The sequence below is a fragment of the Meles meles genome, chromosome 8 (assembly GCF_922984935.1).
Source record: "Meles meles chromosome 8, mMelMel3.1 paternal haplotype, whole genome shotgun sequence".
Taxonomy (NCBI): domain Eukaryota; kingdom Metazoa; phylum Chordata; class Mammalia; order Carnivora; family Mustelidae; genus Meles; species Meles meles.
Genome location: NC_060073.1, coordinates 50932488 through 50948104, shown reverse-complemented (window position 1 = coordinate 50948104; position 15617 = coordinate 50932488). Strand labels below are relative to the sequence as shown.

The 15617-nt window shown below is 42.7% G+C and overlaps 1 protein-coding gene and 1 non-coding gene across 2 annotated transcripts; both read right to left on the bottom strand.

The window, feature by feature from the left end:
- Nucleotides 1–1762: 1762 nt before the first annotated feature.
- On the bottom strand, nucleotides 1763–12734 carry EIF4G2 (eukaryotic translation initiation factor 4 gamma 2). The gene is made up of 22 exons (XM_046015867.1): nucleotides 12572–12734; nucleotides 12156–12282; nucleotides 11760–11825; nucleotides 10978–11118; nucleotides 10350–10452; nucleotides 9447–9578; nucleotides 9294–9360; nucleotides 9053–9204; nucleotides 8570–8680; nucleotides 8301–8384; nucleotides 8117–8215; nucleotides 7500–7641; nucleotides 7230–7390; nucleotides 6748–6861; nucleotides 6077–6202; nucleotides 5867–5971; nucleotides 5560–5775; nucleotides 5217–5475; nucleotides 4684–4888; nucleotides 4350–4561; nucleotides 4151–4272; nucleotides 1763–2588 (listed from the first exon to the last, which is right to left on the bottom strand). Exons 1-22 carry the CDS (start codon nucleotides 12732–12734, stop codon nucleotides 2523–2525), a joined length of 2973 nt encoding a protein of 990 aa, XP_045871823.1. The 3' UTR covers nucleotides 1763–2522.
- Nucleotides 6556–6695, bottom strand: LOC123950216. The gene has a single exon (XR_006820206.1). It is a non-coding gene; the product is annotated as a small nucleolar RNA SNORD97 (small nucleolar RNA).
- Nucleotides 12735–15617: the final 2883 nt, after the last annotated feature.

Here is a 15617-nt window from a genome sequence, read left to right as displayed (position 1 = left end):
TGCAATAGTTCAAGCATAAGACAGTGGGGGCTAGACTGGGCTGAGCAGTGGAGATGGCATTGAAGCCTTCATCCAGATAGTGATCATGGAAACGGACAGAATGTGGTGACTGGTTGGGAAGGAGGGGTTCAGGTTGGGGGAAGGGGGCCACATTCAGGGCCAGGAGGACAGGTGGGTATTGGGGAGCTTGAAGTGCCTGTGGCACATTCAGATAAAATGTCTAGAAGGGGCTGAACGCATCCATTGGTGACCTGGGAAGATTTGGCCTCAAAACAGAGGTCTTCCGCACATAGACCTGGAACTCTAGGAGCTGAGCGTGGAGGGGAGTCAAACAGTAGCATGTGTGCGGCAGGGTAGAAGAGAGCCTTAAAAGGAGATGGAAGCCAGAGGCCGAGAAGTAACTGCTGAATGCTTTCGATAGGTCAGTTAAGACTAAGAAATGCCCTTGGATTCATCTGCTGATTGGCAGCTCAGGATGGAAGCGGCTCTTCCTGAGAAGTCGGAAAAGCTACTGAGACGGTAAAGCACAAGTTGGCCATGTGTCAAAGGCCTCCTCGTGTGCGAGGCTCTCTTGCCAGGAAGGGACCATTTCTATTACCTTCCGCTATCACGCCTTGGCTCCATTTTCAAAAATCAACCGGAGGGAGCGCCTGGGTGGCTCAGTGGGTTAAAGCCTTTGCCTTCAGCTCAGGTCATGATCTCAGGGTCCCCCACATTGGGCTCTCTACTCAGCGGGGAGCTTGCTTCCTCCTCTCTGCCTACTTGTGATCTCTGTCTGCCAAATGAATAAATAAAATCTTAAAACAAAACAAAAAACCAACCAGAGGAATGAAAGTTATCTTGCCGGGGTGCCTGGGTGGCTCAGTGGGTTAAGCCTCTGCCTTCAGCCCAGGTCATGATCTTAGGGTCCTGGGATTGAGCCCCACATCAGGCTCTCTGCTTGGCAGGGAGCCTGCTTCCCCTCTGTCTCTGCCTGCCTCTCTGCCTACTTGTGATCTCTGTCAAATAAAATCTTTAAAAAGTTATCTTGCCTAAGATCATACTGCACAGTAGTAGTAGGGATGAATGCAGTCTTAGAACTTGAACTTAAGACCTATGTCCAGGGGCACCTGGGTGGCTCGGTTAAGCCTCTCAGGGTCCTGTGATCAAGCCCCGCACTGGCCTCTCTCCTCAGCAGGGAGCCTGCTTAGCCCTCTCTGCCTGCTTGAGATTTGTCAAATAAAATCTTAAAAAAAAAAAAAAAACCACACACACATACCCCCATATGTTTACTGTGTGTAGGTCCTGTTCTAGGTGCTGGGGAAAAGAGTGAACAAAAAAAATTTCCATCTCCTCACATGCTGGAGGGAGTCAGATATAAACACGCAGTCACAATAATGGTGGACATGGCGATATGTAAAGGAGGTTAAGAGGTATAACAAGGGCTGTTTTCACAGGGGAGACAGGCCCTTACCAATTAACCTGACCGTTGAGCCAAGACTTAGGGAAGACTATGGGATGAGGGGAGGAAAGCATGGTACATCCCAGGAAGCAGGGCAGAATGAACAAGGGGCAAAACCAAGAAAATATGATCAGATTTACTAGGTATTGGGTAAGGACAGGAGGGCAACTAGATCAGATATAGGTCATTATAGGCCAAGGCTAGTGTTTTGACTTAGAAATCTACCAAGGCAAATGTTACCAAATTTGTTGCTATACACCTAAATTCACAGTAATTCTTCATAAATGTGTGGCTGCTACTTAAAAGACACACACAACTCTATCAAGTATCACAATGTTTATTGATAGATACAAGTATATAAAATCAGGGCATGAACATGACTTGATAAATTAAGTAGACTTAATTTCAATACTATAATAAGAGGGACCAATTCAAATTCTCACCATTTGTTTCACACCCACAAAACCACTTCAAGGGCATTAACGATCTCTCAAAACTGATCAGTTTTGTGCAAGTAAACCATGTTTCTTTTAAAAAGACTTGTGCACTTGCCCAGGCTCAAGGATATTAAAATCTAGCACATAAAGCCCATTACTAGAGGTAGAAATACAGGCAATATACTATTACGGCAACAACCATCAATTACAGTTAAGAATTTTCTGTAACAACCAAATGGATAATCAAATATTGCAACAACTCAAGTATTACTGAGCAAAGTGCATTTCTACAGTATTCAGTGTTGCTATTCAGTTTTCTAACTTAAAACAGCCTATGGTAACTGGCAGCAAAGAAGGTCCTTGCAATAGACTGCCTCTGCTTGAGAACTCAGGATGTAATTATTGCATGCTGCTAATACACTATCTAAACATTAAAGATACTCCTAAAATATTTGATGGTAGACTATGATTAAGACATTACACTACAAAAAAACCTTATGCAGAAGGAAATCCTAACTGACGTGCTTCTGCTTTAAATATTGTGAAAACATTACAGCGGAATGAATTTTCGCAGTGGTTAGGTCAGATGCAGTTACGTCATAGCAACAGTATGTTTTGCACAATTTAAGGCTTTGGCTGGTTCTTTAGTCAGCTTCTTCCTCGGACTCCTCTTCTTCAGCAGTTTCTAGCCAGGTTAGCCACTGATTCACCTGTGAATTTGTCATTCCACAAAATTAAGCCACACTTACACAAGATAGAAAAACTCAAACCAACAGTTGATTTAGCATAGAGCTACCAAACCCATCAAAGGAGAACTTTTTTTTTTTAGATTTATTTGACAGAGAGAGATCACGAGTAAGCAGAGAGGCAGGCAGACAGAGAGAGAGAGAGGAGGAAGCAGGCTCCCCGCTGAGCAGAGAGCCCGATGTGGGGCTCGATCCCAGGACCCTGGGATCATGACCCGAGCCGAAGGCAGAGGCTTAACCCACTGAGCCACCCAGGTGCCCCAAAGGAGAACTTTTTAGTAGTCTATACCTTTTATGACTGCAAAAGCCCTCAGAACATATTGCTAATTATTGTCTACTGGCTGGGAGTTACTTTAAAAAGGTATGGACAGAGTTGTACTTGGGAAGCAATTTACAGTCCATGAGCCTGGGTGTCATTCTGTGACACTGCTTCCAGTTAGCTCTCAAGTTCAGTATAAGGGACAGGGACTCCTCCCAAACCCAAGTTTAGCAGGACTGGGGAGGAAGAGGGGAGAAGATTCCTAAAAGCAGATTTCTAGCCCCACCTCAGGATTGCCAAATCAGATTCCCCAAGGACAGGGCTAATGATAAATGCTTCACGGATGCTCCTCACAAAGACACTGTAGAGACCAGTGTTTCTCAAAAGTCTGATCCCTTAGAAAACCACAGACCCACTAAATCTAACTCTATGAAACCTGGTTTTAAACCACCCTGTGGGTGATCAATGTACAGTGATTTTAAAATCCCCAGAAGTGGGGCACCTGGGTGGCTCAGTCGTTGAGCATCTGCCTTCGGCTCAGGTCATGATCCCAGGGGAGCCCTGCCTTGGGCCCCCGTTCTTTGGAAAGCTTGCTTCTCCCTCCCTCACTCCTCCTGCTTGTGTTCCCTTTCTTGCTTGCTGTCAAATAAAGAAATCTTTAAAAATAAAATCCCCAGAACTATAAAGTTCTTTGCCTAGGGCTCTAGAATGCCACTAAGATCTAAAACTAAGGTATGAAAAATCAGAAGCAACCTCTCCTTTACTAACATTTTTTTAAAAAAAGCTTAAACCCAGTCTTGTGTAATCATTCACAACCTTTCTAAGTATGTTTCTAGAAAATGCTAGCTATCAATAACCTCTTACATATCACTAGATTGAAGCCTTTCATCGCTTCACTGCTCTCCCTCACTGTGCTAACTGCTGACTTTACCACAGCTTCCAACAGTACAGAAGGAAAGGTACAGATAAATCTAAGTATTTAATGAAGAGCCTTTAAAACTGAACTACAGGGCGCCTGGGTGGCTCAGTGGGTTAAAGCCTCTGCCTTCAACTCGGGTCGTGATCCCAGGATCCTGGGACCAAGCCCCACATCGGGATCTCTGCTTAGCGGGGTGCCTGCTTCCTCCTCTCTCTCTGCCTGCTTGTGATCTCTATCAAATAAATGAACAAAATCTTAAAAAAAATAAAGAAAACAACTACAGGATGCAAAATACCATGTAAATAAAAAAAAACCAAACCCAGAATAAATGACTAACAAAACATTTACCTGGAACAAAGCCTTGCCTTTCCCAGGAAACTCTTGGGTTATATCTTCTTTCCAAGCCAAGAAAGCTTCTTCTTCAATAATCTCCATGTCATAAAAGTGAACAAAAAAGCGGAGTAACATGCCTACAAGACAGTATGTAATCCCGTTATCCAGTGCACTGTTGGGAGACAAGGCCCCCACTCACCATCCTCCCACTCACCTTTGGGAAAGTTGCTGTTGTAGCAGTGCACCTGAAGAGCATACAGGGCACTGACTTGCAGATCAACGTGATCATGAAGGAATTTCTGCATTACTGGCTTGAAAGAAAGAAGCAGTTGTTTTTCCTGCTCTAACTGTTCTTTGGAAGGAGCAGAGGAAGAATCTGTCTCATCACTGGGTGGGTTTACTTCACTAGAAATATACTGTAAGAAGCTGCAAAGAAAGACTGTGTTAGAACCCAAAAGCAAAACTTTCCAGCTCAAGAAAGAATTCTTAGTTCCCCTGCCTTAGACTTTTTCTAGTAAATAAAGCATTAACTCTTGACTTTATCTTACCTAGTCATTAAGATGTTCACAAATCCTTTATCTACATGAAGTTTGGGGGAGATGTTATCTTTAATCCATTTATATATGGTTTGAGGGGATGGATCCAACTTTATTTGCTTCAACAGTTCCTTCTCCAATTTGAGGAGTGGGAATAAGAAACTCAGTCCCTTTCCTTCCAAAATCTCCAACATGCGGTCCTTATTCTGATCAATTTCTAAAGAGACAAAAGCCATCTCCATCATTAGGTAGTTCATTTTAGCCAGCTGGCCTGTCTAGAGAACAGCTTCACAAATTACTTCCCAAATGTACGAGATTAACATAAAAATAAACCCAGCAAAGAAAACACTTAGTATTTGGATCAAATAGTCATTAAATCATAATCACTTTTTATAAAAGGTGACCTCTAGCCTGTGGTAATGCTTATCACTATCTGGACAGGATAATAAAAACAGTGTGAGGATTTATGTAAATCCACTCAAAAGTACTAAGTAAGACTCTCTAGACTTACTATTCAAAACAAAAAATCCCCAGCATTCTCTTACCTGGGAGCATTTTCTGCATATTGACCTTGCTTTGTTGAAAAAGTTCTGTTAACCATTCTCGATCTTGTAATTTAGCTAATTGCTGAAGACAAAGTAAGAAGAGAGGAAAATGGGTGCCACTTTCCAGTGGTTGAGCTAGTTCTGAAATGCTCACCAGCTCTGAAATGATGGCACGAGCTGCAAACTGTGCTAAATATGATTTCACCAAAGGGATGTCAACCTCCAGTTTGGGGCACTGGTCCAATACATTCAGGAAAGCCTTAGAAGAAATACACAACAGTCAGTTTATCAGTTCTCAAAGATAAATGCAGTAGAGTCCTCACAGAATCAGACAAGCGTTTACCTGCATGAAGTTGTCACTTGTGGCTATCCCCTCCTGTTTAAGCAAACTGATCAAAGAACTTGCTTTTTCTTTATCTTCATCACTTCTATCTAGTGACAGGATAATTACTTTGCTTAACATCTCAGGAAGAAAGTGTTTAGGAGCCCTCATTTCTCGCACACCATTGACAGCTTCATTTGCATTCCCGCTATTCAGATATTCAGTCACAACAGTTTCCTGAAAAGAATATAATCAAGTATCTTTAGTGTTTCCCTAGCTCAGATAGATATACTCCATGAATTCAACCATGGGATTATTTGGAACTTACAGTTAGTTTAAGTAGTTCTTCCTTCGATGGTGGTGGCTTTTTACTGGTCTTAGCAGGCTTTTCCTGGATAAGTGGTGGATTAGTTTTGAGACCAAGCTGAGGTGTCTTAAAAAACAGCAACAACAAAAAAACCCTCATGAAGTTAAAAAGAAGACACTAAAAAGTCTTCAGAAAGTAACAAGAGAAAATGTTGCTGTATTATAGTCATACCTGTCCCAGAGGCGGCGTTTGAGTGCGTGGTGGTTGTGCACTAGGAGGAATCATAGTTATCTGGGGCTGAAGCTTTGGCACTTGATTTTTATTCATTAGGAACGACTGAGCAGGCCTCAGGCTAATCTAGAATTAAAAACAGATCACAACAAAAAGATCGACAACACGGAGATGGCAAACATTAAATCCAACATCCTACAATTAATTTAGCATACACAAACATTCCAGAACCTAATACAGAAATTCAAGAACTGATGGCTAAAAAAGTTGCTCCATGTTAACATAACTTCAGCCAAGAACACTGAAGATTTGATCCATACAAAAGTAAGATACTGTTATAAATCATATTTGTACTAGAATTCTCCTAGGCGAAGTATCACTAAAGTATTAAAAATCAGAAAATTAGTTCATTTACAGGAAAATCACTATCAAAATCTTGACAACCATTTTCTTTGCTCTAAATTAAGACTTAAAGAGACTTGCCCTCATATCTCATAATCTTCGCTCACAGGACGCTGGACATCCAAAGAAAGAAAAAGAAGTACAGAAAAGAAAGAAGGTGAAGAACTCCAGCATTAAGTCCTCTTAATAACGCGTCTTATTTATAATCATCGGGCAACAGATTTCTAAATCAACAAACTTTGGTATATAAGTAACATAGGCAAATGTACCTCATCTGCATTAAGCTGTCCTTTCTTAGAAAACCGAGGTGGCATATCCTTCGACTGTCCTTGCAGCTGGGATAAGAGTCCCTGACTCTGGTTATGGTAGAGCTGGCTTAGCCCCTATTTTAGATAAAAAAGGGAGAAAGAAAGTCTAGATAAAAAGGGGTCCACAATTATGGTAATCAAGTACCAAAGGGATGAGCCAAGCCATAAAGAAAAGTTTAAACTGAATTTGCCCAGAGGAAGCAAAAGATGAAAACAAGGGAAGAATAAAAATCTAGCCTAACTGTCAAATAAAAGTGCTTTGATTTTACTAATCTTAAAGATAAACATCTTACCCAATTTTAAATAACTGTAATACATATGTATTTGGTCTAGAAAAACATACATGACTGTAAAGTATTTGAATCTTTAAAAGAGCAAAAAGTAAATCACATACATTACTGGGTTTAATACTTGTTACCTAAGCATTCTCAGTGTTTTCTTACCTGGCTTTTCATGAACTTGCCTCCCATCTCTCCAAACTGCGATTGTGTGGGAGGCATGATGTGTCCCCCATGGCCATTGAAGAGTTGATTCGAACGATGACGCCCCATGGTGGGTGAAAATCTATCCTGTATAACTCCTGGACCAGTACCAATTCCGCTACCTTAAAATACACACATGAACAAACAACTCTTTACAACTCTGCTACTATTAAAATGGTGAAGGGTTTTTTTGTTTTTGGTAAACTGAAACCAGTTTCAATTAAAAATCACCTGGCATTTGTCCAAACATATCAGCAAGTCCTCCAAGTGGGTCCCTATCCATTTTCATCCTGGGTGGCATGAACGGTCCCTCCAGAAAGAAGTCACTTCTCATTCCTTGAGCCATAGGAGCAGGAATAAACACTCCTAGATCCTTTAAAAATAAAGTGAATGAACACCTGATTCCAGACACTATTTTACTTGAAACTAAAATCCTTATACTAATAAAACAACTTCTAGACTACTAGAGTGCTAATTATATAATTTCTATATATAACTTCTTCCCATAACGCTATACAAGGAACTAAAGACAATAAGCTCCTCCAGGAAGAGGAGTCTCACTCAAGTGTAAACAGGATCGTTGCAGTTTCATAAACTTAACCACTCGATTAAAAAACAAAACCACCAAGGCACCTGAGTGGCTCAGTTGGTTAAGCAACTGCCTTCAGCTCAGGTCACGATCCCAGTACGGAGTACCGGGATCAAGTCCTGCATCGGGCTCCCAGCTCCAGCAGGAGTCTGCTTCTCCTGACCTTCTCGCCTTCTCATGCGCGTGCTCTCTCTCAAATAAAATCTTTATAAATAATAAATACATTTTTTTAAAAAAGGCAAAACCACCAGCCTCTTACTTTTACTGCATCTTGACGGATTTGATTGATCGTCTTTGGTCCATTGTCAAGAAAAGCCTTGCGAGGAACCCAATGGTGTTCTCGCAACTCTACGGTATCCTTTAATTTAAAAAGAAGTTTTAGTAAGTTTTAATATTCCCGAAGAGAAGAAATAAGCTTATCAACATATTTAAACCAGTTCTACCTGCAGCAGGAAACGAATCCTCGCTGGCAATTCCTTACTTAACATCAAGGAGCGCATTCGGGCAAAGTACTGATCCATTAAGGACTAATAAAACAGAAATACCTAATTAGAAAAAAGTGTTACGGCAAATATATACTATTACTTAAATCTTTTAAAGACTTCTTGCTTTATAATCAAGAATAGGACAATCCCCTACATCACAAAAACAAGTCTTTTGATTTAAAATAAAGACAGACTACTTACATCACTTTTGTCAGCAACACACATACCTTGGCTCGTTCATGGTCTAATCTAGGTCCCACTGTCCTCATTATCTGACAGAGGCACTCCAAATCCTCTCCCATATCTTTGAGTTGGACTCTCTTCTTCTTTTCCAAAAGCTACCAAAGAAATGCCACAGGTTGACAAAATCTTACTTGGTTTATAGTTTTAACACTTGTCCTCATGTTTGCACTGATGGAGAGCACACTCATACACAGTACTAAGAACAGTACTATTTGGCCCCTATACAAGAAATCTTTCCAAATTAAAGCAATTTTAACAGAGGTAGGTAACTCTACCCCTAGAGTTTACAAAATACACTGTGGTGTTAAGTACCTACTTGTAATATTTAAGTAAGTCCTGTTAGCCATTTGGAATATTTAACAAGCCCACCAACATTCTGCAATGGCACGAAGCAATTATAATGGGACTTTCCCCCACATGAGGATGTGTACCCAGTGGCTGATCTAAACCGAAATTCCCATACTTACTGTTTTGATGCACTTATGAAGGATAGATTCATGAATAAGATCAAGCTTTCCAAGTTCTCCAATGAATTTGATGTTCCCCAACATCTTGATCTTAGCAATGGCTCTCTGTTCCTCCTCCTCGGGGAGGAGGGGATTTTCACGCTTATCATAGACTGAAAATACACAACAAAGGGAAAAAAGTCAACTTCCAGAATCAAGTTGAAAATACACAATACCACGTAAGTAACAAACAAACTCTCACCATCAACATTTCTGGTTCGGTTTTCAAATTCATCTTGTAATTTGGAAATTAGGAGGCGTCTGAATGTCTATAGGAAACAAAGACATTTGGCAGGTTTTGTTAATGAAATCTTTCAAATCGATTTTAAACTAAGCAAGCACCAGCACCACTTACTGTGCTTTGCTTCTGTCCTGGTTGACCCTCTGCTGCTGGGCCATCAAAGTTTGGTGCATCTTCTGCCAATCGCAGACATAGCTGAGCATACAGTGAGCTATACTTTGGCTCTTCTAGGGCTTTGTCCACAATCTACAGAAAATGGCATTTTAAAAACTAAATACTACTTTTTGAAAGAACCCTTGTTATTTTAACTTAATACTTCCTTCCAAGTCTTAAGGATCTTAAATGTCATAAGAACTTTCCAACAAAATCTCGGCCTATCTACCTTATGCATGTAAAATAATTAGCACATAACCCAGAAAAATACAAGCACTTAAATGTTAGCTCAAAGATGGTACCAAAAAAGTCCAACTGTCCAGATCTCATGAGTCACACTCCACCACCAAGAGTTGAAAATATCTTGGATATTGAAACTATGAACAGACACTGGAATCTATCAACTTACCCTACAATTCATTTCTAAGACCAAAACAGGCTTTCCACAGAAAAACATTACTCCCTCCCCAAACCTGATTAGCCTGTGCTTAGCCCCTACCTCTCCACACATAGTATGAGCAGGTATGTATTTTTTAGCATGAACAATTTAAAATGCACCTTTTATGTCAGGACAACCACACTTGCTATAAGCACTGTATAATGTATCAAATTATCAAATCACTATGCTGTATACCTGAAACTCATTTAACACTGTATGTCTTACTATACTTCAATATAAAAATAAACATCCATCTCTTAAATCTGATGCTTTCAAAACTTAGTGGTTCTTTTTTTAAAAGCACCACAATTCAAAAATAAACTTATCTAGCTCACACCCGAGTTTAAGCAACAGTGCAAGTGTACCAAAAAAACCCTTGGATCTGTTAACTATTTTTCTTTCAGTTACGCCAACTTTTAACTTACCAGCAGTATGACCCCTTTAAGGATGAGTTTAGACTCTACACCCACATTGAGGAGCTCAAGGCATAGCTTGTCAAACTTTTCAGGAGTAAGCTTATTTAGTATGCTGGGGAGAAAAGAATTGTACTAAGTGTCACGCAACAAAGAATTAAGAGTTGAAAAACAACTTTTAAATTATGTTAATTTTTTCTTCCATCACTGACTATCTAAGACCTATCTTCTTACCCATGTAGCCCAAAGTATGTTAAAATAAACCTCTATTATTTAGATCGTATCTGTACCTGGTTGGGGGTCCCCAGCTGTTTGACAATTCTTTCTCACTACCTCAAAACCCAGAGAACAAGAATCTCATCATCAAGGCTAAATTACAGGAACTAAATACTGTATATCCCATGCTTCAGTGGGTTACACACCAGGCACGGGAAACATCAGGACAAAATGCCTATGGATTTTAACCCAATGACTGTAAGCAACTCTTAAGCCTCAAGAAACCTAAACCTATAATGCTGCAGTCTTCGGTTTAAGATAAAACCGAAAAAACACTGGCATTCATTAAAATACACAAGAAAACCACAGCCAACTCATCTCCCCATCTTTCAGTAAAAAAGACAAAAGGGATCTACAAACTTACCCTCTTACTTTCCTGAAGATTGCATCATGTCGTTCTTTTTCATTTGCGGAGTTGTTTGCTGCGGAGTTGTCATCTCGTCTAGTGCTTCGTGCAGGAATCCATTTCTGAGCGTTTTGCCCTGGGGTTTTCCCCAGGAACTCGCTAGTAAAAATTGAGATTTATAATTAAAACAACTTAAAACCTTCCTGTCACATATCAAATGTCATACTGATCAGACATCTTTCTAAATAAAAAGTTTACATTTTTTCAACGTCCTGTACAACTAAGCAACTCACAATCAGTGCTTCTCAAACAGTGTGCATCAGAATCACCTGAAGGGCTTGTTAAAACAGACTGCTGGACCTACCCCCAGTTTTGTTTTAGTGGAACTGGGGAAGGGCTAGATAATTTCCATTGTTAATAACTCCCAGATGATGCCAATGCTGCTGCCCCAAGAGCCGCACCTTTAGAATATCTTCTAATGTCTTATGACCATGCTGCATGCTTAGGGCTTTCCTACTGATTATTATGGTAACTGCTAATAATAATTGCTAATTTCAGAAATAACATTACTGAAAATAATCCAAAGAGTTAAGAGGATAAAACAGCAGTCGGATAGCCCTAATTCAGATGACTTAGCAAAAGAACAATCAAGAACTGATATTCTAAATTAAGGATATGTAGCAGAAACTGTGCCCAGTAGGATTAGGATTCCTAGTAGTATCTATTGCTGTACTCTTATGCACGAGAAAAGACAATCTAAATCTGCCTTATAAAGCTCATTGTTACTACACTTACTATACCTGTTGCCAGCAGTCTTGGGATAGTGCTGAGGTGCACCCCTACTTCCTCCTCCGCCCGAAGAAGCACTATTTAAAAAATAAGTAAATAAATAAATATATGTATGTATATTTTAAAAAAGTAGATGCCAATTATCTCACCTAAAAAGGGCTACTAACAGATCTCCTTAATTATTGTGTATTTCAGAAATTACACCACAGATGAAGACTGAACTTGGGCCTAATGGAAATGACATTTATCTTCCAGATGGCAAAAATAATGAAAATTTAAAAACTTTTAAAAAGTACATGGTATATTATACATTAAACCTGCAACACATTCAGAATTATTTGATGTGGTAATTCTTTTAATCTTGTGATTAGACTCTTCATAACTGCCAAAAATAAATCTACACATACCTGAAACGAGAAGCACCCCCTTCTGCAATCGCACTCTCCACTTTGGCGGCTTGACAACGAAGAATCTTCAAAAGAATAATATTAATGGATGGGGTGGGGAGGGAAGAGGATGGGAGAAATGAAAAACCTAGAATGAGAAAGAGTACCAAAATTAGACACTGCTAATGAAAGAACCTATAAACCTTCCTTCAATTGTAATTTATTTTAGATCTTGGCATTGCAGTTGACTGAACTTTCACTGCATTGCAGATCTCCTAAGACTAAAATAGAATGTACTCAAACACAAGTGGACAGTAAAATTTTATTTTGTTTAGCCACCTGGAAATTCCTTTTATGTTCAAAGATGCAAAGAGCCTTTCACAGGAACAGGAGAACATCCGACTGCGAACAAATCTTTTCAGAGAGCCACATTCTACCTTCTTGAGAACAGAGCACTACGATCAGTAACAGAAAATCTAACTCCATCAACATGAGCACATTATGTGTAAAATGTCCTAAGCTTTCACTGCCTCGACGAGGAGCCCAGCGGACTAGTAAGAAATAACTAAAGACTGCCGAGCAGTTTTCTTCACTGCCCATTCTTTCAACTCCCCCGCACAGAGGGCATCCCGGGAAGATGCGGGAGGGACATGGGTGTAGAGTGGCTGGCACTCAGAAGGCGGAAGACAGGGGCAACAACATGGCAGCAGGAACCTCCGCCCCATTTTCCCCTTCCTGGGAACAAAAGAGCACTGGATTCCTCCCACCCAGGCTGAGTTAGGGAAGTGCTTCCGACAACCTCCCCGCGAAGCCGCTGGGGGCAAGCCTTGGCGGGGAGAAGCGGAGGCCGCCCCCGCCGGCCCAGCGCCCGGCTCTTTGTTCTCCAGGCAGGAAGGCGGCCTCCTTCCCACCCGTCGCCTCCGAGCAGACCTCCCTCCCCATAAATCCCCGAGGGACTGACAGCCGCCTCTCCGTTTCCTTCCCAGCTGACAAAAAGACGCAAATTCTTGTTTTCTTTCCCCTCTCCCGTCCAGGCGGGGCCCGGTCCCCGCCGGCACTGGGGGCCTCAACATACCGCCTCCCCGTCGGGAGGCCGGGCTCCAGGACTCCTGCGCCTCGGCTGGTCCCGCGCCAACGGCCGGGCCCTCCCCGCCGGCCGGCACGTCGCTCCCCGCTGGGGCGCGCGCGGCCCCGCCACGCTCTCTCCCCGTCCGAGCACACCAGCGCCTCGGCCCGCCCGGACCCCGGCCACCGACAGCCACGATCAAAGCTGGGGGCCGCCATCGCTACCAGTTTCCTTTACTCCGAGAGCAACGGGAAAGGAGAACAAAGGTGAAGAATTCCTACGTGCCCGAAGAGCGGAAAAAACGCTAACAAGTGTCGCCCCGCCCGTCTCCGCCTGCGGCCGCCATTTTGTACCGCTCGAGAAGAAGCGGTCAGGGCACGGCGGCCATTTTAGAGCGCTCTATTCGGCGGCGGCGGCGGCGGCGGCGCTACTCACCTTCACCGAGAACTCAGCAGCTGCCACCGCAGCTGCCTCCTCAGGATCCGGTCGTCGGGGACAGGGAAGGGAGGGGAGAGGGGAACGGAAAACAAAAAAGGGGGAGGGAAGGGGGAGGAAGGAGTCGGAACGGCTTGGAAACGCTCAGTTCAGAGGAGTCGCTGCTGCAGCCACCACCCGGTACTCGCCGCCACCTCCATAGAGCTCCAACTCGCTGCTGGCGCTGAGGCGTGTCTGAAGCGGAACTTATCACTCTGGGGCAGCCGAACCCACCAGAGCCGCCCCGAATGGCTCCTTCGTCGCCCAATCAGCAGCCTGACTGCTGTCTGCCACCAATCCGCGCTGGGCAGCGGGGAGGAGCCACAGGGCCAAGCTCGGTTGTAGCGCAGCCCCGCCGCAGTGCGCAAAGCCATATTCGCGAAGGCTCTGAGTGGCGTAAGGGGAGCTGAGCACTGTCGAGTTGCGGGCCACTTGCGTAAAGTCGGAGAGCCCTTCTGAGTCTGCGTTGGTGTGGCTGTCTCATCTTCCTCCTGTGGCTTTGTTCCCTGACTCTACAACATGCTCGAGTTGCACACCCCCCCTTCCCCTCTACCTCATTTTCTCAGAGGGGATGGGGGGTGGGGTGGTGCGAGGAACTCGCCTTTCCCCTACCCTACCGGATTCCTGTCCGTGGCGTGTCAGAGCATTGATCTTCCTGGCGCCCCCAAGGCGCCGTGGTTGCCCCTCGTAGGGCGGGCCTCCCCGGGACGGGCCTGTAGGGTTGAGGCCTGGCGCCCCCGGGGCGCAGTGCCTGGAATAACTATCGGTCTCCAGGTGCTCAGCGTCGGCATCTTTAGGTGGGGGAGCCGGGAGAATAGGGTTCAGGAAACTAGACGGTGCACCCAGATGGGTAAAGAAGGCTTCATTCAGCTCCCTATTTACTCCACCCCCTGCAGAGTGAATGAGAAAAGGATAAAAGGAAGGGGTTTACTGTCTTTGTACTTCACAGGAGAAGCAGCTTTTCCCGAAGGGATGTCCGGCCAGCGGTCACGGAGGAATACCCAACCATACCAGACTTCTTTGTAAGAAGTGTTTGCGGAGCGCGGGCATTTGGAGGATTTTAATTGCTAGCTGCTGGTTTTTGTTTTGGGGGGTTTGTTTTTAAGCGCGTTGAAGACTGTCAGCTGTGTATTTCCATTTTATGTAAGGTCCTCCATAACAAATAGAATTAGGCTTTCTAAAGCCAGCAGATGAACTATTTATACTCCTCAGGTAATATTTTAAAGGAGGGCTACCGTAAAATGAAGTGTTCCATCGTTTGCGACATTTTAGCTACATAAAAATGGAGTCCTGGCTATACAAAAATGGAGTCATATTTCCATATACTTAGCAGAAATTTCCCCATCTTCATTTTGAACATGCAGTTCTTGATACAATGTGTATCAAAAGCAAGAAACTGTGTTTTAATATGCATATCTTTTAAAGTGTCCAATAAAGGGCAGGATTTTCAAAGACCAGACCTGTGTTTGACATGTCAAAACAGCTCTTGGTGTTGAAAGCACCTAGCCGGTAATACAGTCTTCATGAAAGTTGCAGTTTGTCCTAGGACGTTTTTAAACCTGATAATAGAGGGGTGTGGTGTGTCTCTGAAGAGTTCTAACACAATTCCAGCATCTTTACATCTTTGCCATACAGGAGGGGGATCACTGCCCCTCATATTACTACAGTTATTGCTAATGACTTAATAGCTTGAATTTAAACAAGTGGAAAAATACCTTGTTCTTGGAGTTAGTTACATGTGGAAAATAAGATATTTGGGGGAAGGGTGAAAATTGTGTTCCAAATACGAGAGGTTTCACTTTGTAATTTCAGGACCCCTGTAGCTTCAAAATAACACCTGAACAATATTTCTTTATATTATTATTACAGGGCTCTACAGTTTGCAAAAATGCTTTCATATATGTGATACTTTATTTTTAAATAACTGGTTTACATTCTTCATA

What these genes read in the sequence shown, in the direction of transcription:
- EIF4G2 (XM_046015867.1), bottom strand. Translation starts at nt 12,734, where the DNA reads ATGGGCAGTGAAGAAAACTGCTCGGCAGTCTTTAGTTATTTCTTACTA. An exon ending in AGTGCTCTGTTCTCAAGAAG is followed by an intron (nt 12,283 to 12,571) that starts GTAGAATGTGGC and finishes TTCTCATTCTAG; the next exon opens with GTTTTTCATTTCTCCCATCC. An exon ending in GTGAACATCTTAATGACTAG is followed by an intron (nt 4,562 to 4,683) that starts GTAAGATAAAGT and finishes CTTTCTTTGCAG; the next exon opens with CTTCTTACAGTATATTTCTA.